Here is a 25,334-nt window from a genome sequence, read left to right on the forward strand (position 1 = left end):
GGAGACTCCTTTATCTTCACGTGCTTATTGCCCTTCTCTTTCAACTTCCAAAGCGGTCTCCATCCTGTGGTATAAAGGCACATCTGCAAAACTACACAGGATGACTCAATAAAAGCCGGTGAACAATACAACAGGTCTATGGCGTTTGTAAAGATGGAAACTTCTCATATAGATACAGTACATTTACGGACATATATTTTACTCTTGCAACAATTTTCACATCGAAAAGGTCGTATAAAGTGAAATAGGAGAGACACTGATTGGGTAGGTAACTAACTACACAATGCGTAAAAATAGGGACTGGAACAACCATCTACCCGTTCAGTCGTGGAGTGGCTTTGGGGCAGGCCCGCAGAGTTGATATCTTAACTTACAAAAAAGGCTATTGTCATTTTTTTGTTATTGCCTGAGCGACGATTCCAAAAGCCAACAGAAAAGCCGGCAAAATTGTCTTACTTCCTATAACAGACTGGAGAAGGAGGGATTTCCCTCCTGAAAACTTTGGACTTCTTTCCAACGAGGGGGTTGGGGGTTGCACTTGCCCGGTCTCAGATGCATACACTGCAGCCGCGGTTTGTAGAAGGGGGCCATTATTTTATGCATTCCCTTCGTAGCGCAGTCAAGTGGAAAAAAATATTCCTCAATGTTTTAAGCAGTTGAAATGGGAAGGGACGCATACGCGTTATTATCTGGATAAGAGCAAACGTAGCATGATATTCGAAGGAAACCCGTGAAGTAACATGGATTAGTCGTATCATCATTTTTAGAATAGTTTGAGAAATTTTGCACAATATCCGCTCTTCATCGAATCTTTGGAAATACCCGAGCAGGGACGTCAACAACGGAGCAGTGGTGTAGTAGTTTCTCTGTGAAGTTTCATTGAAAGGTAGACACGACTACATAACGGAATAGTCTAGGCTACTGTAAACATTTGCTTATATTGTTTGCCATGACTTGTAAAAGTGTATGATTGGATATGCCATTTGTTGGTCACGCTACCAGAGGTATGTTTGTGTAGAGAGTAAAACAGTAGTCCAAGATACATTTGTAGACATTTCCGTGGAAATAACAGTGATCAGATGATGCTCATGTTTGGACACACCTGTGTCAGCCTACCCTGACACCGTGACTTTGACAGTCTGCAGATGTGTGTGTTGTGTTGTTACCTTTTTATTGGGATTGTACTGGCACTGGAAGGCTTGACCATGTTTACTCTTTCTCTCTCGACAAATTTGATGTACTGTAGCAGTATATTGACACTATGTTACAGCATACAATGTTATATGTTGCCCTGCCCCACGTTTATTCAGTAGTTACCAATACAATACCCCACCCCCTTTATTCATTCCATATGAGCCAGCCATAAATCCTGTAATTGACTACTGCATTTTTTGTGTCCTGTGCTCAGTTCTGAGCATTGCCTACTATAAATACATTGTATGCATTTAATTCTGCATATATTATACTGTAGTTAAGACATAGACATGGGACCATTTAATTTTGCTTGTGGAGGTCCTCAAAAAGCTTTCCTACTTCATCATTACAACATCATTCATCATTACAACAGCCTTATCACGTTCAACCTCTAGCCTTTGTTGTGTGATAATACCATAGGATAGCTCTGTTTGCCTGTGTGGAGACTCCTGTTAAATTATGTTATCCCCTGTAGGTTCACTTAATGTGGACAGATGTCCCTCTGCTCCTCATGAATGTTGTAGGCTAGTAGTAGTCAGGGGGATAGCTGGGCTGGCACACATAATGTCCCAGCTAGGAGAAAGGTTAGTATAGTCAAAGAAAGGACATGTAGACTAAACGTGTTAAATAACTTGTATCGTTATAGACTATAAGTATGCTTTACATCAGGGGTTTCCTTTCAGCTGGTCACTTGGTAGAACATACTATGGGGGAGTCAACGACCAGTCATATTCACCTGAAAACTAATGGGCCAATGGATGCCGAGCTGGGCCATTGGAAGCACCGCCTTCCTGGCTATAACACCAGGGTTCGCATTCATTTCCTATATTCTTTGCTCATCACTCGCCTGAACGAAGAACGTGTCACTCAATTTACAAAGTTTCAGGTACACAAAGACTAAGAGATTCGGCTCTGCTAGTGGGGAGAGAGTAGTCGTCCCCCTAGATGTTGCAAGTTTTGGGTCTTTATACATTTTTTGTGTTTGCTAAAAGCTAACTTCTTCCTGCTCTGCTTGTGTAGCCAGTGCTTCCTTGTTGAGTAAGATGGCCAGGTAAGAGTACATTCAAAAAGGATAACCAGCTGAGTTTGAACCTCCGACCGTGCCACGGGGCATGTGGTTTCACAATGAAAATAATTATGATAATCATGAGTGCTGTTCTCTTTACCTGGGTTGGAAACGCGCTCAGGAGGCTTTGGCTCAGACCTGTTCGTGTGACCATTGTCTCCAGCTTGGTTAAACTTCCATTGGGCCTTGTGCTGGTATTGAGAAAGAGTGGGGCTGCTGGCAAAGGCTCTTCCCGTAAAGCTACCTCTAGAATGGGGGTGTCGGGAGAGTGCAGCAGTGGTGGTTAGTTGACACGGGTGTTATCCCGGTTTCTCTGGCAATGTTCAGAGTGTGGGGTATACTATCCCTGGTTGGCTCTGGAGGGTTTTCAGAGTGTGAATCGGATGACATCAGTCCGGGGGAGCCTAAAACGCCGGCTTTGGATTCGGCAGGGGAGAGTGAACCATTGGTGGTTAATGTACCTTTGATGGAGCTGTGTCGTAGAGCGGCAGATCACCGAGGGGTGGATGTTGCTGATGTATCATATCAATATGCTGCAGGAGCGGATTAACACCATGGAGATGGGGAAGCCAGTTTCAGAGCTTCTCGACAAAATATGTGCTCCGGCAGATTTTGTGCTGTGTCTGATCCCGCTGTATTATCATGGCTGTGGAGAAAAGTATGGGGGTGAAGCTGGTGGCTCAGCGCCACCTCTGACTGACATTGTCCTGGATTCCTGAGAGGGACAGGCAGTTGTATTTTGATGAGCCAGTTTCTCCAACAATGTTGTTTGGCTCGGCTATGGAGTCCTTACAGGCCCGTTTCGAGGAGAAACCAAAACAGGATGCAGCTCTTCGGGTCCTTTTCCCAGGAAAATCCTTCATGGGGGTGGCTCGGCAGTTCCCAAGGTGTGAAGGAAAGGGTCCAGGCTAAAGACGGGTTGCTCCCGGCATCGAGTTCTGTTTTTGACCATGTTGGTGCTTCTGGACGTCTTGGCACAGACGTGCTGGTTCGAAGGAGAGCGGAGTGGAAAGCAGATTCGTCCGCAGCGCGGGGGAAGAAGCAGTCATCTCGACCCTAGCTGGAGGCCAGGGGAGGTGAGTTGTTCTCTGGGCCCTCCTCCCCACGTATTTACTGTGGCAACAGTGCTCCCAAGTGGTTTGGTTAATGTGGGAAAGTTACTGGTTGCCGAAGTGCCTGGCAGCGTGCTCTGTCAGTGGCGGACGTGCACAATTTTGCCATGGGGGATGAGGATGGTGACGAAAGGTGTACGGTCTGCAGTTCGCTGTGCGTCCTCCTCCATTTCGTGGCAGCATTATGTCAAGGGTCCCCGAGGTCCTAGCACCTGTCTTGAGAAAGGACATTGCCTCTCTCCTTTAAAAGCAGGCTATTCGGGTTGTCCCTGTTTCAGGAGTACAGAGCAGTCCCAGCGATTGGTTCGCATCTATAGATCTGAAGTATGCATATTTTCATGTGGCTATACATCCTCTCCACAGCAGTTTCATTTCGAGGGTGTGGCCTACACCTTTTTGGTTCTGCCTTTGAGGTTCTCCCTATTGCCCTGCACCTTTTCTATGGTGATGGAGGCGGCTTTGGCACAGGTGCCAGGGGATCAGAGTATTGGCCTATCTGGACGATTGGCTGGTTGTAGCAGAGTCGAGGGAACAGGTTGAGCTCCACACTGCCACTCTGGTGTTCATAGTGAATCACAAGAAAAGTTGTTTGACTCCGGCTTAGCGCATTCAGTTTCTGGGTCTCGTTCTGGACTCGGTTCCGAATCATGTGTTTTTCCCAAACAGTCGCATTCTGGCTCTGTCTGGCATGGTTTCAGCTGGGGCACTCTGTGCCTTTTCTCTTGTACCTGCGGTTATTGGGTCTGATGGCCTCTGATAGCTGTGGTGCCTTTGGGACTTGATGTGCTTGTTTCAGCGCTTGGTGATTGCTACGCGTCTGGACGCATCTCACCACTGCCATTGGTTGCTCGAGGTATCCGCGTCATGCCTAAGGGCGTTGACTCCTTGGAGGAACCCGAGACTGCTGTTGCTGGGTATTCACATGGGCCGGGTAGTGTCCCGCAGGGTGATCATGACAGACATAACCTTACTGGGATTGGGAGTGCTATGTGTGGGTTATTTGGAAAGAGGGATTAGGTCAACAGCGCTGATGTTGGAGGACCAGCATGTGTTGGTAAGGTCCGACAACAGGACAGCGGGAGTGTACATCAACAGGCAGGGGGGCCGGGGTCTCTCTCTCTCTCCTAAACCTGTCCCATTATCTGCTCGTATGCATTTCCCGTCGCCAGGTTGATGTATCTTCCCAGATCTCTCAACGTGGGTGCGGATCTACTTTCTAGAGGGGTCCTATCTCTACTGAGTGGAGACTGCACCCCTCGGTGGTTGCCCAAATATGGGACCGGTTCGGCAGGGCTGATGTAGCTCTTTGCACATCGCATTAAATGTGAATTGTCGTCTCTTCTTCTCAATGAAGGATCTGGGCTCTCCGTTGGGAATGGATTCTTTGGTGTATCAGTGACATCCTGCTCTATGTGTTTCCTTCAGTGGACCTGATTCAGGCCACCGTGGAGAGGGTTTGTCAGAAGGATCTGTTGATCTGAACCCTGGTTCCCAGAAATCATCCACCTGTTGGGCGGGGACCCGTGGAGGGTTCCGTGTCGTTGGGATCTATTTTCCCAGGCACACAGGAGAGTTTTTCACCCACAACTTCAGATATGGGATCTGTGGGTTTGGCCCCTGAAAGGTTGCATTTGACGGTCAGGAGGTTACCTTCGAACATGATTACGACCATAGTCGGCGGGTTGTATACATATAAGGGGTGCGCATTTGAGGGTTGGTGTCAGGTTCAAGGAGTTTCTCCTTTTCAGAGCTCTTTGGTGGACATTTTGATGTTCTTGCAAGAGCTTTTTGAGCAGGGCCTTTCTTTTTCCACATTGAAGGTTTATATGGCAGCCATCTCGGCGTGTCATGTAGAGATTGACAGCTCTACCCTGGGGTCTCATCCTCTGGTGATGCGGTTTCTGAATGACGTGCATTGGCTCAGACCAGTGTCTAAGCCTATGGCACCGATCTGGGACCTGACGTTGATCCTGGACGCTCTTTGTGAGTCTCCATTTGAGCCTCTGCTGTGCACATTATGCACGTATATGGATTGGTCCATGGATATCCGCGTTTGTGTACAGTTTTTTGTTTGTTAGCTAATCCAGCTCGGGGTAGGGTGCTTTTTTAAGCAGTGTCTGGCATATGACTGCAACGGACAAGGGTTGCCTAGCGGTGTGCATACTCACACCACTAAGGGTGTGGTGGCTTCTTGGGCACTGTTCAGGGGCATGACGATTTGTGTTATCTGTACTGCAGCGATTTGGGGTTCCCCACATACATTTGTGAGATATTATCGCTTGGATGTTACTGCTACCAGTTTGGCTCATAGTGTTATTTTGTTTGGGTCCTGGAGTGGGTGTTAGGCAGTGTGCAGGTTGCGCATTTATCCCAGGTAACCACAATTTCCTGTGGGTTTGAGCCCTGGGCTGCCATGGCAGCGCACAAGTACACAGTTTCCTGGTTACTGCAGGTTTCCTGTGGTTTTTAGCCTCGGGATGCCGTGGTTCATCGACTCTGGTCGATTCTATGAAGTACGTGTGCTATTGTTTTGGACTTGCGGTTCCTTTTAAGACTTCTGACATTCAAAGCTTGCAAGGTAAGTATTGTTCTTGGAACAGTGGGGTCTATGGTCTTGGGCTGCAGTGGCAGCGTGTCAGTGCGCATAGCCAAGTTGCAGCAGGTTCTGGTTCCCTATATGGGGCTCTGACAGTTCAGGCTTCTCGAGTAAGTATTAGGGAAAAACGTATCTTTCTGTAACCCCTTTTTGGAGCAGGGGGTTTGGGCTCGCTGAAGAGCTGTACTGAATTGAGGAAATTAATGCGAGCCTCGGTATTATAGCCAAGAAGGCAGGGCTTCCGAGAGTGGGCTTGGCATCCATTGGGCGGGATTTCATTTCTTCAGGTGATTGGTATGATTTGTCGCTGACTCCCCCATAGTATGTTATACCTCGTTCCCTCCTCCAGGGAACAGTAGATGTATTCATAAATGGTCACGTTCGTCATAAGGAGTAGACCAAGATGCAGCGTGGTATGTTTCCATCCTTTATTATGGAATAGAAAACTTCAAAGGACAAAACAACAAAAACGAACAAACGAAACCTGAAGCTATAAATAATGCTCACAGGCAACTTAACATAGACAAGATCCCACAAAGCACAATGGGAAAATGGCTACCTAAATATGATCCCCAATCAGAGACAACGATAAACAGCTGCCTCTGATTGGGAACCATACTAGACCAACATAGAAATATAATTCACCTAGATAACCCACCCTTAAATCACACCCCGACCTAACCAACATAGAGAATAAAAGCTCTCTATGGTCAGGGCGTGACAATAACTGTACGTTTGTAAACATTTTGGGCCAGGGACCCTTTTTGTGATGAAAGATTCATCAGGGACCCCCTCATAATCAGAACACAACTCTAGTGCGATACATATAGTCTACAATGAGTTTTACTATGACATCTGCAGTGCATGGCTGGATGAACCAAGTCTGTGCAGTTTTAAAGCTTAAATTACAGTGCATTTATGTAATCGTTTTGAGTTAAAAAACTGATGTGTGGAGTACTGTGGATACCAATATCCCTGTGAGCCTCCCAAGCCCATGTTGCCCAGGGTTAAGAACATTAATTGTCATTCTAAGCTAAATATGAGCTGTAGTTGTTGTTTCCCCATTTAAAGGGAAGTTGTGGATTGTTCTGTTTAGTGCACTCTTGATTACACACTAGTTACAGTCTAACAAATGTACCCTTATTTTCTTAATTGACCCACTTGCCACAAAGCCTTATGGAATGATCTCATTCTTACGGGATGTTGACGGAAGTGGATTTATTTCATTCATTTTTATCTTATATCAAATTCAATGATACTAGGCCTACACCTACCCAATTCATACCTAACCCATTGAAATATAGTCATATTACATCAAAGATGCCAGCCAACCAGAGTCCATATCCGTTAAAAGTGTTTGTTTGTTAAGATACATTCCAGAGGGAATGCCATGGTTATTCTCTTTAACCAGAGGGCCAGTACAGGGATTTGTTTCTTGCCGTTTGACAGGATTCCAAGAAATGCTCAAATGACAAAGAACAATGACCTGCTCTGGTCTCTTGTCTGGTCTCAGTGTGTGTTTGGATCTGAACCAGTGTTGATTATCCCTCCCGTGTCCTGTCCCCTTCCTTTCTCTGTATGGTGGCCCTGCCCGGACCAATAGGGAGCCTGGGGCCTTTGTTGAGTCGTATAGGTGCTGGTAAGTGTCTGCCAAAGCAGTGCCTAGCACCATTGACTCACAGCACTGGAATGTCTGACTGTTCCACTCACTCCCTTTCTCTCTGTCTAACTCTTTCCTCCTCCTCTCTCTCTCTCGTTCTCTCTGTAGTGCTGTCTCTCTATGTAATTGCTTGCCCCCTCAGCCTCCCCTTCTATCTCCATACTCCTTAGTCACTTCCTATCAATCTGAGTCCCTCATACCCCCCCCCCCCCCCCCCCCCCCCCCCCCCGCGCGCTTCCGTGGAGGAGGCCCAAAGTCCCGTCTGCTTACTCAGCCTAGGAATAACCCAAATGGCTCTTGTTTTCCTCTGAGCTCACATGATGTACACAATGGATGCAGATTATCCACAATCTTCTTAATAATATCACTACACTTATTAATTAATGAAAATGCAACTTCAGTGAATTACTAACACCCTCTGAGCCACAGTGCTCCCTCTCTCTCTCACACACCCACACACACACACACACACACACATAAAGACACACACACATATACACACACACACAACCTATTGAAATCAACTGGATGACCCACCAGCCCCCAGCAGGAATGAGAAGAAGTGCTCTTCATTCCTACTCCCCGATGGGTGGTGTGACACTGTAATCGTTTAGGTGGGACATGAACTGTGGGCCTATTAAAAGAGCCATTGCATACCTTGGTGCTGGGAGTGTGGGAGGCTGGGTAACCCAATGCCTGTGACTGGGGCCAGGGCAATGTACCTGCTAACACCAGGGAGGGAACAGACCGCCACTACCACTCTGGAATGTGTCACAGTGTGGGAGACGGACTCCTGGAACTCATGGGAGGTAGGGGTGAGGGGGATAATGCAAAAGGCATGGCCAGACACACACACACACACACACACACACGCAAATAGACACATACACACTTGCACACTCACTCATTTACACAAATACACACACATACACCACAGACCATTCATTCACTAGGTCCCCAGGCGGACGTGTCACTCTCAGTACAGTATCAGTGTTGTGGGACGAAACCGTCCCAGCACTTCCCTGCTCTGATACCCTGGTCCTGCTCCACTTCCAGATGGAGTTTGTTTTGGACACATGAACATTTCCTGTCAAGGACCCGATCACATTCCCATTGCTGTCATGGGATGATATCACTCACTCCTGAATCCAGATGAAGTTCTAATCAAAAGCACGTTTTCCAGCGATATAGTCATATAATGTGTGATGTATGTCAGTGGTAGTTTCATTGTCTACTGGGACAGAGTAGGACAGAGCATTGAGTCTGAGTCATTCCCTCTGCTGTCAGTCTTGTGATTGATCGTTGTATTGTAAATCTGCCATTATAGGACCAGAGAGATGGGGGGGGGGTTGATATTCTTTACACTGCTGCTCCAGAAACATGCCAGGGAAAGGGTTGAGGCGAGGGGGTAAATAAAGGGGAGGGGTGAGAGGGAGATGGGGGCAAGGTGATGGAGACAGGGGTGAAGTGAGGGGAAAAGGGGGTGAGGAGAGGGTGAAGGAAGAGATGAGGGGTATTGTCCCTGCCATAACTCAGTAGAGGAAGGCCAAATCAATCCACAGCCAGAGTGACAGAGATGCAGAGGGTTCTCATCTCTGCAGCACATGCTTCCCATTAAGACTGTGTGTGTGTGTGTGGCACACATGTGGTAAGGGGTTTAGGAAGTTGTATATGCGCGGATGAGGGGGTTTGCTGTGTTTCAGAAAGTTGGGCCTGTATCAGGAACATTTGTGTGTGTTGCGGAGAGAATGAAACCACATTACAGAGATTGTGATTGAGTTTGGAAAAGAGAGCAATAGAAGGAATGAAAGGGCTCCAGAGAGAGGAAGCATGTCAGCTTTGTCAAAATGGCTGCTGCCGGGTTTGGTCCGTTTGATGACTTTTTCTCATTTAGGGAGAGGGCCAAAGGTCTTCAAACAGTCAGATACAATCACTTTCCCTCTGTTAGCTCCCCAAACCCTCCCTGACCAACCAGAACTGGAGATTTGAGTCATTAAAATGAAGAGTTATTGAATTCCTTCTCTCCCCAACAAAGGACTTTCAGAGAAACAGTAAACTGATATGCCTCTGATATGTAGGTCAAACTGCTGTTTTTGAAATGCAAAGTGAAGGGCTCTGATCGACAGATTGAGGTATTGTGACAGAGAGCTGGTCGGACGCCCATCTCTATCCAAACAATGGCCGCCTTATTATTCCAAGAGTATCCTCACTGGAGCGAAGTAATGTGACCCTGTGTAGACTATGCTCTCTCTCTTTTTCTCTTTCCACCCACTTCTACCTCGTTCTCTTTATTTTTGCTGCCTTTTCAACCAGCCCTTCGTATGTTTAATGGAACATGATCCAGCTCCTCATATTAAACATGGCAACGGCCAGCCATGGAGTAAGGGATGTGGAGAAAATTGAAGGGGATATGCAAAGAGGTAAAGGGAGAGAGCGAGAAATATCGTACAGGTTGTATGTGTGTGTGTGTCAGAATTTCTTGACCTGGTTCTGTCTTCCCCAGTTGTGCTGGTGTGGGAGAATCTCCCAGGCCAGACCCCAGAGTAATGGACACCAAGGGAAAGTGGGCTTCATGCTCTATTCCGTCACAGAGGGAGGGAGGGAGATGGGCGGCTTTTCTAGATTGGAATGTTGCATTTCCTGCTTGGTTCCTGCCATGTGTTTCTCAGTTTTCCCCTGTTCCCCCCATCTATCTTTTCTCTTGCTCTCGGTCTTCCCCTCTTTCTCTCTCTCCCTTCTTCTCGCGCTCTTGCTCTGCACCACATTCCCCCCTTCTCTTCCCCTTCCTCTTTTTCACTCCCCTCATGCCTTTCTTGTGACCTTCCCTACATATTTCTCTCCTCTATTCTAGCCCGCTCTTCTCCCTCTCCCCTCTCCCTCCCTCCCTGTTCCTCTCCCTTCCCTCTCCTCTTTCCCATAACAATATTGTCAGTGTTATCTTGTCCTACAATAAGTTGACAGAAAAGCTGAATGTGGAAGAGGTCTCTGGAGTTCATTAAACCACTGGACACTTTCCACTAATGTTCCGCTGTTATGTAAGCACTGCCCGAGAAAGATGACCGTGTGTGTGTTTTGTGTGCATGTGTGTGAAGAGGGCCAGAACACTTTAGCTAAAGGGTTGTTTGGGGTCAGTTGCCTGGTCTCTCTCCTCCTGTGTGTGTGTGTGTGTGTGTGTGTGTGTGTGTGTCAGGAGTTGGTTGCCATATTGGGATTAAAACCCACACATTCCCTGGAATGTTGTTCACCAGCTCCTTTTCTCACCTCTCCTCTCCTACCCTCTCTGTTCTCCAGTATGTGACTGTTGTTGCCTCGGGCTAAGTATGCTACTATGCTATGTTTGTTAGTGTACAGTTGACAGAAAACAGATACAGAACAATGACAGTCAACACCTTCAGGCCCATTTCTCTACGAAGGTAGAGTCAACTGGTTGGACCTGAACCAGAGGGGAACTTAGACACTGTTATCTGCCGTCTACAGTTACAGTTGAAGTCGGAAGTTTACATACACCTTATAGGCTGATCACACCGCTCGCGTCGCAAAATAAATGTAGAAATCCATGTTATTCAATTATTGCACCCACACGGCTCGCACGTGCCAACAAGTGTTTGCGTTGCCAAGGGCTAAAATAGAAATCGGTTCTATTTCTAACGCAGATCGCGCTGCAAGTCCTGCCTCTCCCATCTCCTCATTGGTTTGTAGAAGCAGGTACCCACGTGCCATCTCCTCATTGGTTATACCCACGTGGGTGACTGAAGACGAACGAGGTCAGTGGCGGTAATTCACCTAATTTATGAAAGTTGCTAATCGCGATATAAAGTCAAAAGAAGAAAAAGCCTGGAAGGAAGAGAGATGACTAGAAACGATTCGGTTGACCGTTTTATGTGTGGATTAATTGTCGGAGTAGAGGACCTTGTGCATTTCAGGTAAAACAACAACTCAATGTTTATATCCCAGGACAAATTAGCTAGCCACAGCAACCTAGCTAAATAGGACAAATTAGCTAGCAAGTGCAAGCTAGCTAGCTAAATTGCCATACATGTTTAATGCTTTTCGACCTGTCCCCAAATTAATGTAATTGGTTCAGAGTTTGTTTTGATATTTTAACCTGCGTGTCGTGATCGCGTTTGGTGTGGGGGGACAAAATAAATGTATGCACGATGGCGCACGTGCGCAGCCGGTTTGGGTTCCGTGTTAGCCAAATACATTTAAACTCAGTTTTTCACAATTCCTAACATTTAATCTTAGTAAGAATTCCCTGTCTTAGGTCAGTTAAGATCACCACTTTATTTTAAGAATGTGAAATGTCAGAATAATAGTAGAGAGAATGATTTATTTCAGCTTTTATTTATTTCATCACATTCCCAGTGGGTCAGAAGTTTACATACACTCAATTAGCATTTGGTAGCATTGCCTTTAAATTGTTGAACTTGGGTCAAACGTTTCAGGTAGCTTCACACAATAAGTTAGTGGGAAGTTAAGTTAATAAGTTAACTGAGTCAGGTTTGTAGGCCTCCTTGCTCGCACACGCCTTTTCAGTTCTGCCCACAAATTTTCTATAGGATTGAGGTCAGGGCTTTGTGATGGCCACTCCAATACCTTGACTTTGTTGTCCTTAAGCCATTTTGCCACAACTTTGGAAGTATGCTTGGGGTCATTGTCCATTTTTGGAAGACCCATTTGCAACCAAGCTTTAACTTCCTGACTGATGTCTTGAGATGTTGCTTCAATATATCCACATAATTGTCCTTCCTCATGAAGCCATCTATTTTGTGAAGTGCACTAGTCTCTCCTGCAGCAAAGCAGCCCCACAACATGATGCTGCCACCTCCGTGCTTCACGGTTGGGATGGTGTTCTTTGGCTTGCAAGCCTCCCCCTTTTCCCTCCAAACATAACGATGGTCATTATGGCCAAACAGTTCTATATTTGTTTCATCAGACCAGAGGACATTTCTCCAAAAAGTACAATCTTTGTCCCCATGTGCAGTTGCAAACCGTAGTCTGTCTTTTTTATGGCGGTTTTGGAGCAGTGGCTTCTTCCTTGCTGAGCGGCCTTTCAGGTTATGTCGATATAGGACTCGTTTTACTGTGGTCCCATGGTGTTTATACTTGCATACGATTGTTTGTACAGATGAACGTGGTACCTTCAGGCGTTTGGAAATTGCTCCTAGGAATGAACCAGACTTGTGGAGGTCAACAATTTTTTCTCTGAGGTCTTGGCTAATTTCTTTAGATTTTCCCATGATGTCAAGCAAAGAGGCACTGCGTTTGAAGATAGACCTTGAAATATATCTACATGTACTCCTCCAATTGTCTCAAATGATGTAAATTAGCCTATCAGAAGCTTCTAAAGATATGACATAATTTTCTGGAATTTCCCAAGCTGTTTAAAGGCACAGTCATCTTAGTGTATGTAAACTTCTGACCCACTGGAATTGTGATACAGTGAATTATAAGTGAAATAATCTGTCTGTAAACAATTGTTGGAAAAATGACTTCTGTCATGCACAAAGTAGATGTCCTAACCGACTTGCCAAAACTATTGTTTGTTAACAAGAAATTTGTGGAGTGGTTGAAAAACGAGTTTTAATGACTTCAACCTAAGTGGATGTAAACTTCCGACTTCAACTGTACATGTGTATATGGAGCCGTGTGGGAGTTCCCTCTGAGAAAAAGTGACTGGGACTCTTATGAGACTCAGGGGAGTGACGGGTTAAGTGTTTGCGTACCATCCTGGTCTCCCAGCCCGCAACTCTGGGCAGAGCTGGGTTTAAAAACTTTTGAAATGATTTTCCAATACATTGGCTGCTTGATTGAGCTTTTGTTGCAGTGAAACCAGTGGAAGACTCTGCTTGCATGGCAGTCCAGGCAGGCTAAATCAAACGCTAGAAGTATTTGAAAGAGTTCAAATAGTATTTGAACCTAATCTTAATCTAACCTACTGCCCTTATTCATGGTTCCCCTGGGGAAAACATAGTGTGTGTGTGTGTGTGGTGTATTTAGTGATGGGTTCTCAGGACCCCGTAAGTAACCTGTAGTATCACCCTCCAGGGAAAATGTGTGTGTGTGTCCGTGGTGGGGAATGTGTGTCCGGGGTGGAGTGTATTATGTGCTCCCAGGACCCCTTTGTGTGTATAAGGAAAAATGTATGCGTGTGTGTGTGGTGCTCTTAGGACCCAGTGTGTATATCCTGCAGTATGTCTCCTGAGGGGAAAAAGGTCTGAACGTCAACCTTAATGTCAGGGGATGTTAGTCAGGGGCCGTCTCCTGTCTGTCTGTCTGTCTGTCTGTCTGTCTCGCTCTCTTTCTCTACCCATCTATCCCACTCTTAATGTCTTGTTCTTCCTTGCTTTCCTGTGGAAGTCCCCCCCCCCCCCCCTTCTGCTGTTAACCCCGCTCTGGTGTTTCAGAAGAATAAACAGGCCGTGTGCGGGGGCGCTGGGAAACTTGCACATGGAAGGCAAATATTTACATAAGACAGTGCAACCTCTGGCTCCATTAAAAATATGAAAGAGCAGCTCATAATAGATATAGCTAGCTACTACTGTATATCATCGCATCTCAAAGCTCCTGGTTAATTGCTGGCTGAAGCTGGGAGCAGAGTTTGAAACAGTCTCTCTACACAGATCTGGCATCAGGCTAAAGGCTGAAGGCCTCACTCACTCAGATGAGAGAAAGGTAACTGCCAAAATAATGGAAAACTGAGTAAACGAGGGATACACTGAACAAAAGTACAGTGAACAAACATACAAACGCAACATGTAAAGTGTTGGTCCCATGTTTCATGAGCTGAAATTAAAGATCCCAGAAATGTTCCATACGCTAAAATTTTGTGTTCAAATTAGTTTACACCGCTGTTAGTATTTCTCCTTTGCCAAGATAATCCATCCATCTGAAAGGTGTGGCAAATCAAGAAGCTGATTAAACAGCATAATCATTACACAGGTGCACCTTGTGCTGGGGACAATAAAAGGCCACTCTAAAATGTGCAGTTTTGTCACACAACACAATGCCACAGATGTCTCAAGTTTTGAGGGAGCGTGCATTTGGCATGCTGACTGCAGGAATGTCCACCAGAGCTGTTACCAGAGAATTAAATGTTAATTTCTCTACCAACGTCGTTTTAGAGAATTTGGTATTACATCCAACCGGCCTCACAACCACAGACCATGTGTATGGCTGTTTGCTGATGTCAACGGTTTACCTCCTAGTGGCGGTGGGGTTATGGCAGTGGTGGGCCGTCAGGGCCAGCAAGGCCTTCTCTGGTGGCCTAAACATCATCAGAATATATATATTTTTTAAAATATATTTTCCCACAAATATGTATTAAATTATTCCCCCGAGTAAGAGTTATACTCTTCATTTCATAGCTTTCCTCTTGGTTGCACTGCTTCCAGCCCCAGGTTGAGATTTGAAGGGCTGGTCTTTATGTTAGATCTTTTATCCAATCATATTCAGCCATCATGTGTTGCCAGGGGTCTAAAATCTGCCTTCAGAATCAACAGTGCGGGCGCTTGTAGCTTAAAGTGAATGGAAATGAAAATTTAGTGTCAACCAATCAGCTTTAGAGTTGGCTATTGTACGCCTGCTGGCTGGCTCCAGTGTTACACAGGAGCCAGCTAGCAGGCGTAGTGCGTGCACGTCTTTTGATTGGATTACCAATATTGAGAGGCAGGTCCTATGGGCAGGTCTATGCAGAACTTCAGAACTAGGAAACTGAATTTGATAAACGAATAAATTTGCGTACTACTAAGCTGTTTTTTCAACCCACAATGGCGGAAGGAGGAGAAGATATCGATTTGGTCGAGGATATAATTATAACACCATTCTCAAGACGAACTTTTCAAGAAAAGTTAGACATTGTAAGGAGAGGTCGCCCGACGCCGACGCTACAAAGTCTGTCACAGGCGGGAAAGGGGTTCGTCCGCCACTTTCAAAGTTCCAACTACGAGCGCTATCAATGGCTCACAGGCTCCGAGAAGCACTGCAAACTGTACTGCTGGGAATGCCTATAATTTACAAGTGATCGATTTGGTGTTTGGAGCCACACTGGCTTTGCAAACTTGAGTTGTCTAACCAAGGCAGCAACGAGACATCCGAGTGGATCTACAGCTCAACGAACAAGCGCACAGGGCAACGGAGCTGCACAATGAAAAGGTGAAGAAAAATAGGGAAATATTGAAACACTGTTTACCCAAAAATGTCAATTTTTGTCAATTTCAAGGTGACGCAACGCCTGGTTATACTGCGTTTCTGTCTAAATGTATAGTGTCTAGAGCCATGGCATCATAATGATGGTAATAAGAGGTGGATTAATTCGGGTGGGACTGTGTAGGACCTCACTGAAGGCCCAGGCCCACGGCACGCCACTGGGTTATGGTATGGACAGGCATAAGCTACGGACAATGAACACAATTGCATTTTATCGATGACAATTTCAATGCACAGAGATGAGATCCTGAGGCCCATTGTCGTGCCATTCATCCGCCACCATCACCTCATGTTTCAGCATGATAATGCACGGCCCCATGCCGCAAGGATCTGTACACAGTTCCTGGAAGCTGAAAATATCCCAGTTCTTCCATGGCCTGCATACTCATCAGACATGTCACCCATTGAGCATGTTTGGGATGCTCTGGATTGACGTGTATGACAGCGTGTTCCAGTTCCCGGCAATATCCAGCAACTTTGCACAGCCATTGAAGAGGATTGGGAAAACATTCCACAGGCCACAATCAACAACCTGATCAACTCTATGCGAACGAGATGTGTTGTGCTGCATGAAGCAAACGGTGGTCACACCAGATACTGACTGGTTTTCTGATCCACGCCCCTACCTTTTTTTTAAGGTATCTGTGACCAACGGATGCATATCTGTATTCATGTGAAATCCATAGATTAGGTTCTAATGAATTTATTTCAATTGACTGATTTCCTTATATGAACTGTGTAACTCAGTAGAATATTTGAAATTGTTGCATGTTGCGTTGATAATTTTGTTCAGTATATATTGAAAGCAGGTGCTTCCACACAGGTGTGGTTCCTGAGTTAATTAAGCAATTAACGTCCCATCATGCTTAGGGTCATGTATAAAAATGCTGGGCAGGCCATTATTTTGGCCTTTATTTAGGCTGCCATGACTATGCCCCCATAGGATGACAATTCCCCCATCCAAAGGTCATCAGTGGTCACGGAATGGTTTGATGAGCATGAAAACGATGTAACCATATGACATGGCTGTCTCAGTCACCAGATCTTAACACAATTGAACACTTATGGGAGATTCTGAATCGGCACCAGAGACAACTTTTTCCACCACCATCAGCAAAACATCAAATTATGGAATTTCTCGTGGAAGAATGGTGTCGTGTCGCTCCAATAGAGTTCCAGACACTTGTAGAATCTATGTCAAGGTGCATTGAAGCTGTTCTGGATCGTGGTGGCCCAATGCCCTATTAAGACACTTTATTTTGGTGTTTCTTTTATTTTGGCAGTTACCTGTATGTTTCACTGAGGTGACACTGGTCATAAGCCTTTACGGCTGAGAACATGGCTGGCTACCTATGAATGATGCCATTTTAATTAAATTGATCTCTCAGAGAGAGGGAGGGAGGGAGTTATGTTGTCTTGCTATATTACTTTCTCTTTCTCTCTTACACTCAAACCCACTCACTCTCTTTTTCTCTCTCTTTCACACTCAAACTCTATTTTTGTGTCTCCCTCCCTCTCTTCCCTCTCCCTTTATGGTTTTTGTAGAGAGACTGACTAACTCCAACACAGCTTTTCCACCCCTTCCAACTTTGTGGGCCTGTCTGCCCCTGACTCACTGATCTAGGACCAACGGGAACCTGAACCTGTGTGCGCAGGCCCTCTCTAAAGAGGAAGTGTGTGGTGAAGCAGCAGGTGGCTGGGCGGGCTAATGGTAAACGGTGTAAAGGAGCAGTTACGCCAGCACTCAGGTATGAGGGTGTGACGAGATCCTGGAGGGCCTACAGATTCACCTGTCCTCCCGGTCGCAGCCCCACCTGCTGGAATGAGGGGGAGGGAGGGAGGGAAGGAGGGGGAGAGAGAGAGAGGTGTGCCTTGGTAGCTCTTGCAGAACGAAGGTACAAGCTGAGAGCAGTGTGTAACTGCTTTACTGAGCTGCTCTGTGGGAAAATTGGATTGAATAAAGCAGGCTGGATCTCTTGGCATTCTTTTGGTTCTGTGGAATATCTCATGATATTTCATTGTAGCCTACTGCTCCCTTGGTATGTGGTCCTTTTTAATACTTTGTGTGAAGTTGCAGTTGAGATACATCATGGCAGTGGTATTTCAAACAAGGTGGATGGATGTGAGCAATGAAATTGAATGTTACTGCTCAAATCCTGATAGTGGAATTTCAAACCGTGTGAGTGTTGAGGTGAATGTCATAGCTGCGCTCTGTAGGTACTGCTGAGACCCAGGCTAGCTCAGGTATGCTGGCTGACATAATCCACATACCCACGGACACACACATACACACACACAGAGGTCAAAGCCACTGGGACGACTTACAGGGAGACCTATCTGAGGAGGGACCGGAATGCCAGATTCCCCGAATGCACTGTGGCCAGCTCTGGCTACAGAATAAACTGTTTATCTGAAACAGTCAAGGAACTTACAATTTGAGCATCAGCAAACGGGGGGAGACGGGTGAGGAGGGGAGGGAGTATGACGAGACCATCTGGAAGTCATTTTTCAGAGGGGAGGGTGATTAGTCCTTGTTGTGATACTGATTGTCTTACTCATACCGTCCTATCAAGAGTGTGATTGTGTGTCTACATTTGTTTTCACGTGAATGTACATTACCAGTCAAAAGTTTGGACACTCCTACTCATTCAATGTTTTTTCTTTATTTTTACTATTTTCTACATTGTAAAATAATAGTGAAGACATCAAAACTATGAAATAACACATATGAAATCATGTAGTAACAAAAAAAGTGTTAGATAGCCCTTTATGGTAAAAGACCATATTAGTCCATATTATAGCAAGAACATCTTAAATAAGCAAAGATAAATGACAGTCCATCATTACTTTAAGACATGAAGGTCAGTTAATCCTGAAAATTTCATGGAACTTTGAAAGTTTCTTCAAGTGCAGTTGCAAAAACCATCAAGCGCTATGATGAAACTGGCTCTTATGAGGACTGCCACAGGAAAGGAAGGCCCAGAGTTACCTCAGCTGCAGAGGATAAGTTCATTAGAGTTACCAGCCTCAGAAATTGCAGCCTAAAGAAATGCTTCACCGAGTTCAAGTAACAGACACATCTCAACATTAACTGTTCAGAGACCTTCATGGTTGAATTGCTGCAAAGAAACCACTAGTAAAGGACACCAATAAGAGACGTGCTTGGGCCAAGAAACTTGAGCAATGGACATTAGATGGGTGGAAATTTGTCCTTTGGTCTGATGAGTCCAAATGTGAGATTTTTGGTTCCAGCCGCTGTATTTTTGTGAGACGCAGAGTAGGTGAACGGATGATCACTGTATGTGTGGTTCCCACCAAGAAGCATGGAGGAGGAGGTGTGATGGTGTGGGGGTGCTTTGCTGGTGACACTGTCTGTGATTTATTTAGAGTTCAAGGCACACTTAACCAGCATGGCTACCACATTCTGCAGTGATACGCAATCCCATCTGGTTTGCGCTTAGTGGGACTATCATTTGTTTTTCAATGGGACAATGACCCAACACACCTCCAGGCTGTGTTGGGGCTATTTGACCAAGAAGGAGAGTGATGGAGTGCTGCATCAAATGACCTGTCCTCCACAATCCCCCAACTTTAACCCATTGAAATGGTTTGGGGTGAGTTGAACTGCAGTGAAGGAAAAGCAGCCAACAAGTGCTCAGCATATGTGGGACCTCCTTCAAGACTGTGGGAAAAGCATTCCAGGTGAAGCTGGTTGAGAGAATGCCAAGAGTGTGCAAAGCTGTCATCGAGGCAAAGGGTGGCTACTATGAAGAATCTAAAATATATTTTGATTTGTTTAACACTTTTTTGGTTACTACATGATTCCATATGTGGTATTTCATAGTTTTGATGTTTTCACTATTATTCAACAGAAACGAACTTGAATGAGTTGGTGTGTCCAAACTTTTGACTGGTACTGTATGTGTTTTTGTAAGTGTATGTACTGTACATGTCTTCGTGGGGGTGTGTGTTTTGAGAATCCAAATCTGGCTTTATCAGTTCTGATTGCTCTCGCTGCGTTAGAGGAAGGGCGGTGTGCGTGTCGGTGTGTGCGTGTATGTGTGTGTGTGTGTGTATGTGTGTGTGCGTGTATGTGCATGTGTGTACGCTGTATGGCTACCGAAATCGATTCTACTATCCCCTCTTCTATTCTACTATAGATTTCACCTACTTCCAAACGTCTTTTGACAGAGAGTAAAGAACATTTAATCTGACATTCTCTTTCAAAGTTGTTGTTCCAAGCACTTTAACTCTTGTTTTAGCTGTAACTGCTTCTCTTTGGCTGAGTCTGCCGACTTCAAACTGGGTTTCACAATAACACCAATGTTCGGTAACGTCGCCAGGAAAGATTGTGTCCAGAAAATCACCTCTGGTTCACACAGAGATGGGAGGTGTCTTGTTTTGTCATGAGCAGCTCAGCTCTCCATTCTCTCTCTGTTCTGATTGAACCCTGCACATCCTCACATCCTGTGTTTGATTCCAACGAAAGGCCGACCCACACACACGCACACACACACTGAAAACAAACACACACACACACAAACACAACACCGAACATACACACCCCTACTTCCCATAACCTGCCCAGACATTCACACAGCTGAATGGTGCAAGGCTCACTCTGGCCCTCGCTCTCTGCTCACGGCCGAACCAGAAGAGGAAAAGACTTCACTGAAAGTGTCCCCTATTTTACATTCCCAAAATCCCCGCCCCTCCTCTTCCCCTGTGCGGCTCCTGCGGCCGTGCATACCGGACCCCACCCCTATTGTTGAGGTTGGTTGGTTGAGAGTGGCTCTTCCTGTTGCAGAGTGGTTGGGGCTAAGCGACGTGGACCAGCGCCTCTATGCATTGGAGCACCTGGAGGAACTGGTGACGCTACAGGACCAGGAGGAGACCCCCACCGTACCCCTTGGAGACACCCATCTCAGTACCTGTCCCCCCCCCCAACAGCGGCAGCACCATGAGCAGCAGAGCCTAGTCAGAGCGGTGCCGGAGGAGCGCGGTGAGAACAGCCACACAGGTAGGTGACCGGGGGAGGGAGTTGGATACATATAGGGAAGGGAAAGGGGGATACCTAGTCAGTTGTGCAACTGAATGCATTCAACTGAAATGTGTCTTCTGCATTTAGATTGCAGGGGTTATGAAATCACAGAGGTGGGGGGTAGAGGAAAAGTTAATGAGCAAATTTTAAACAAGCCAGTACAGTATGACTGAGTTTTGATTTCAAGCAACCTAACAATTCTGCTGGCACAGTAGTAGTTTTACCACTTATTGAATTTGATTGAATAGAAGTAGACGAATCTGAATGCCAATGTCATTTCATAATGTAGCATTAGTACAGAGTAGAGACTACTATGTGAAACGCCTACTCGGGGTCCAGTGTGCTGCCTGCCTGCCTGTCAGATTCCCTGCTTTCTCTGTGTGGCAGGCAGGCACGCAGCAGCCTTTAAACAACCCATAAGTCACTGTGTCTCGCCATGTCAAAACAATTCCTTCTGTCATACCAGTGGATCCTCCATTTCTCTCAAACATTTATTTTCAGTTGTGTGGTTTTGTTTTGTTTCTGTTCCATCCTCCATTTGTCCATTGTCCTAGTTGGTACTAGTTGGTTCTGAAGAGGGGGAGTCAGAAAAGAGAAGATTTGGGGGAAAAGCGGCAGGAAATAGCAGTCGAAGTATGTCGGGGAGAGTATACTACCATTGTGACATTCATTTTTTTTCTCTCTTTTCCTTCTTCGACTTGGAAGAGAGCCCCGCGTGCGGATGGCCCCAAAGCTGACTTTTTTATATATATTTATTTACCACAGATGTTTCGGAAAAAAGCTTCATCCTCCTTGAGAATGAGAAGAATATCAGAAAGCAATAGATGTAATAATTTCACCTTCTTCATTACTTTGTAGATGGTGCCTCTTTATCTTTAACCACAATTTCTCTTTAATTGCATTCAAGGTTGTCAGTGGAAACCACTCCATAGAACCCAGTTTGAAATCCCACCCCAAAAACATTGAGGAAGTTTCAAAAGAACTCCTTAATCTAGTGAAGCCCTTTAAGCGTAACACTTGCTTGTGGCTTTTTATTGGATGTAGTTAAAGCGTAAATTTACACTCTCCGGAAATGAGTGTGTTTGATTTAGACCTGCAGGCATGTTAGCTAATTCACAGCTAACATGCCCTGGGTGGTTTCTACTTTGACTTTGTTTTTACTAAAACACATGTGCCTTCCCCTACTGTATGATTGTCATATGTCTACCACTCACATGCCTAGCTTGGGATAAAAGAGTTTTGATTTTTTAATCAATCATTTTGCAAATTATCTGCTGGGTAATGATAAAAATAGTTGGGTGTGTAAAAATGGTCATGATTAATTTCGACGATAGTTGTGCACACTGCATGTTGACAGTAATAATCAGATGTTCTCTCCTGTCCTGCACAAGGGGAGTGGGGTTACAGTATACACACCTGGGTAGTCCTAAATGCTCTGACTCTGGGATTTAGTACCATGTAATCGGTTGGTTTGGGTAACCATCAATTTGGCCTGACTATAAGTCAGTATTTCTCCAAAAAGCCTTAGAAACCGGCACTTGTAAGCACCAGATTTGGCCTTTAAAACCAATAATATACCCTCCAATGCTACCCAGCTGTCAAAGTGTTAAGAGTTTTGGTTTGATATGCTTTTTTCTGGTTTGGTCTGAACTGCCTCTTGAGTAGATGCAGGGGGGGGTTCACGTCTTCTTTACGTTTCTCAGAGCATAGTGGTGGTTCAGTCCCTTTGTCATTGTTTTCATCTCCATTATGTGTTTCACCTTAACATCACTCATGTCTAGTGTTCAGTATGCTCAGCTATGACTCTCATGATGAGCGTTAGGGGTCGTTGGTAAAGGGCTTGTGTGTTCTCTGACTTTGTCTCCTCTATTCCCCCCCACATTTCTCCCTTCTTTTCCCCCTCTCCATCTCTCCCCACCCGCCTACCCTAACGCCTCTCTCCCCTATCACTTATCTCCCTGTTTTCACCCTCTCTCCATCTCAACCCCTCTCTTCAATCCTTTCTCGACTCATCCCCCTCCTCACCTCACCCACACTCCTTCGTCCCACCCTACCCTCTCCCAGGGAACATCGACCGCGGGCGCAGCTCATCCTTCCATGAGGTACGTGGTCTTCGGGAGACTGAAATGAGGCCGGTGGCCGACGAAACGTCCAGCAGCAGCAGCAGCAACAACACCGTCCTGCAGCGACTCCTACAGGAGCAGATGCGCTATGGTGAGGGACGCAACTACCAGCTGGCCATGCAGCAACAGCAACAGCAGCAACATCAACAACAACAGCAGCAGCAGAGGCAGCAGCAGGAGGGTGGGGTGAGCGGGGGCTATCCGGGCCATGGAGGCCCCAACGATGAACGGCACGACTCTATGGTGCCCCACATCGCCCGGCAGGAGCCTCAGGGACAGGAGCTGCAGGCAGACAGTGGCATGGAGAAGCTGGGCTCCCGCGGCGGGGGTAGTAGTGGAGGAGGAGGAATGAGTGGTGGTGGGGGGGGGAGCAGCCAGGGTCCCAACCCCGAGGACTTGCCCACCTACGAAGAGGCCAAGGTGCAGTCACAGTATTTCCGGGGCCACCCGCATCACCAACATCAACAACACCAACATCAACAACAACAACAGTTGCCTCCGTCGGTGGGCGCTGCGTTTTACGTGACAGCTGCAACCAACAACGGCAAGGTGCGTACGGAGGGGCGTCCAACGGTGCAGCGGCTGAGCACCGGGGGCAAAGTGCATCAGGACGACGGACTTAAGGACCTGAAGCAGGGTCACGTACGTTCCCTCTCTGAGCGCCTCATGCAGCTCTCGTTGGCCACCAGCGGGGTCAAGGCCCACGCCCCCATCACCAGTGCCCCCCTTTCCCCCCAGCTTCCCCCTCCAGGTCCCCCGGGGGATTACTACAAGCCCTCAGGCCAGCACCGGGGCCCCCCACCTGACTACCCCTTCAAGAACATGGGCTCCCCTTCCAAACAGCAGCCGCAGCATCAGGAGCAAGGAGGGCACTATTACCAGGAGCATCGGCCCAGGGACCAGGGCAGGAACGAGGTGCCACACGTCCGCTACCAGCCTCCACCAGAGTACGGCTCCTTCAGGTGAGTAAGATGGACATACTTCACTCCGTACTGACTCACTGTGGGTCTGACTGTCCGAGTGAACATCCTGTCTGTCTGAGCTGTATCACTGTTACTATAGTATCAAACTTTAATTTAATGTTGTTGATGTGGCTACCAGAACTTAGCTAAAAAAATCTGATCCCATTGTCTTGTTCAGTTGAATCACGCACACCTGACTCAGTTGAGAAACACACACACTCCCCCAACATGGCCCTAGAGACACAGACTGCCCCTTGTCTGCTGGCTAAGGAATGTATATTTACTGCATTTATTTAAAGTCTCTGCTGGTGTGCTGTCCAAAGCTTCAACAATTCGTATACCTGCTGCGTCTTGAGTAGGATTGGATGGTATCCAGATTTACATACCTTCATACCGTGCCTGTGCAATCCTGGGATATACAGTATTACTGGCAGTGCACACAAGGGGCAAAAAAATATCTAACGTAAAAAATGTTTGTATAAAACGTCAGTTACCAGAATACTAAAGAAATGCTAACAAGTACTAAGGAATTCCCATAGCGAATGCTAGGTAAATGCTAACGAGCAAATGCAAACATGAACTACTTAAGCTTACTGTATACTTCCCAGTCTACACAGTTTGCGCATATATTATTACAAAATTGTGACGTTTTTGTTTTGGTGTTCTGTTTTTTTTCCGTCTGTACGAAAGAAAAGAATATTGAGGCAAGCCGAAGTTTGGTAGCCGAAGTCTACGGCCCTTCGTCTGTGTTTGGTCAACAGTAGAGATTCTTCAATTAAGTGTTTTTTGTTATTCAACGATAGACAACTAGTTTTCATGCACATTTTCACTTGATATACTGCACCAAACATCTTAGTTAACATTAGCAAGTTAGCAAAACCCAGCTGGAGAGAATTTATTTGGCAAATCTTACATAGTTAATTGAATAGTTATAAGATATATATATAGCTGGCAAAAATTTGCTGTGGTTTTCTTGTAACTTCGTCGCCTTACTTACAGTGTCTTCAGAAAGTATTCATACCCCTTAATTCCACATTTTGCTGTGTTACAGCCTGAATTCAAAATGGTAAAAAAATATATATAATCATCCATCTACACACAGTACCCCATAATGACATCACAATACACCATAATGACATCACAATACCCCATAATGACAAAGTGGAAACATGTTTTTAGAAATGTTTGCTAATTTCTTTAAAATGAAATACAGAAATCTAATTTACACCCATTTGTTATTACACTCCAAATTGTGTTCAAGTGCATCCAAGTTCCTTTGATCATCCTTGAAATGTCACAATAACTTGATTGGAGCCCACCTGTGGCCAAGTCAATTGTTTGGACATGATTTAAAAAGAAACACATTTGTCTA

General features: G+C 45.8%; 1 protein-coding gene across 3 annotated transcripts in view; it reads left to right on the forward strand.

Moving 5' to 3' along the window:
- The first annotated feature begins 223 nt into the window (after positions 1–223).
- LOC129868356 (angiomotin-like) overlaps positions 224–25,334 on the forward strand; it is a 54,306-nt gene continuing 29,195 nt past the window's right edge. Inside the window, exons 1-5 of one of the 3 annotated variants that reach the window (XM_055942269.1) lie at positions 224–886; positions 20,644–20,856; positions 21,432–21,510; positions 21,643–21,703; positions 22,942–23,962. In XM_055942269.1, the coding sequence (XP_055798244.1) occupies positions 21,643–21,703; positions 22,942–23,962 (1,082 nt within the window). In that variant the 5' untranslated portion in view covers positions 224–886; positions 20,644–20,856; positions 21,432–21,510. The remainder of the gene's footprint in view (positions 887–20,643; positions 20,857–21,431; positions 21,511–21,642; positions 21,704–22,941; positions 23,963–25,334) is intronic. The other 2 variants (XM_055942270.1, XM_055942272.1) reach the window with 2 other exon arrangements.

The sequence above is a fragment of the Salvelinus fontinalis genome, chromosome 13 (assembly GCF_029448725.1).
Source record: "Salvelinus fontinalis isolate EN_2023a chromosome 13, ASM2944872v1, whole genome shotgun sequence".
NCBI classification, from domain to species: Eukaryota; Metazoa; Chordata; class Actinopteri; order Salmoniformes; family Salmonidae; genus Salvelinus; species Salvelinus fontinalis.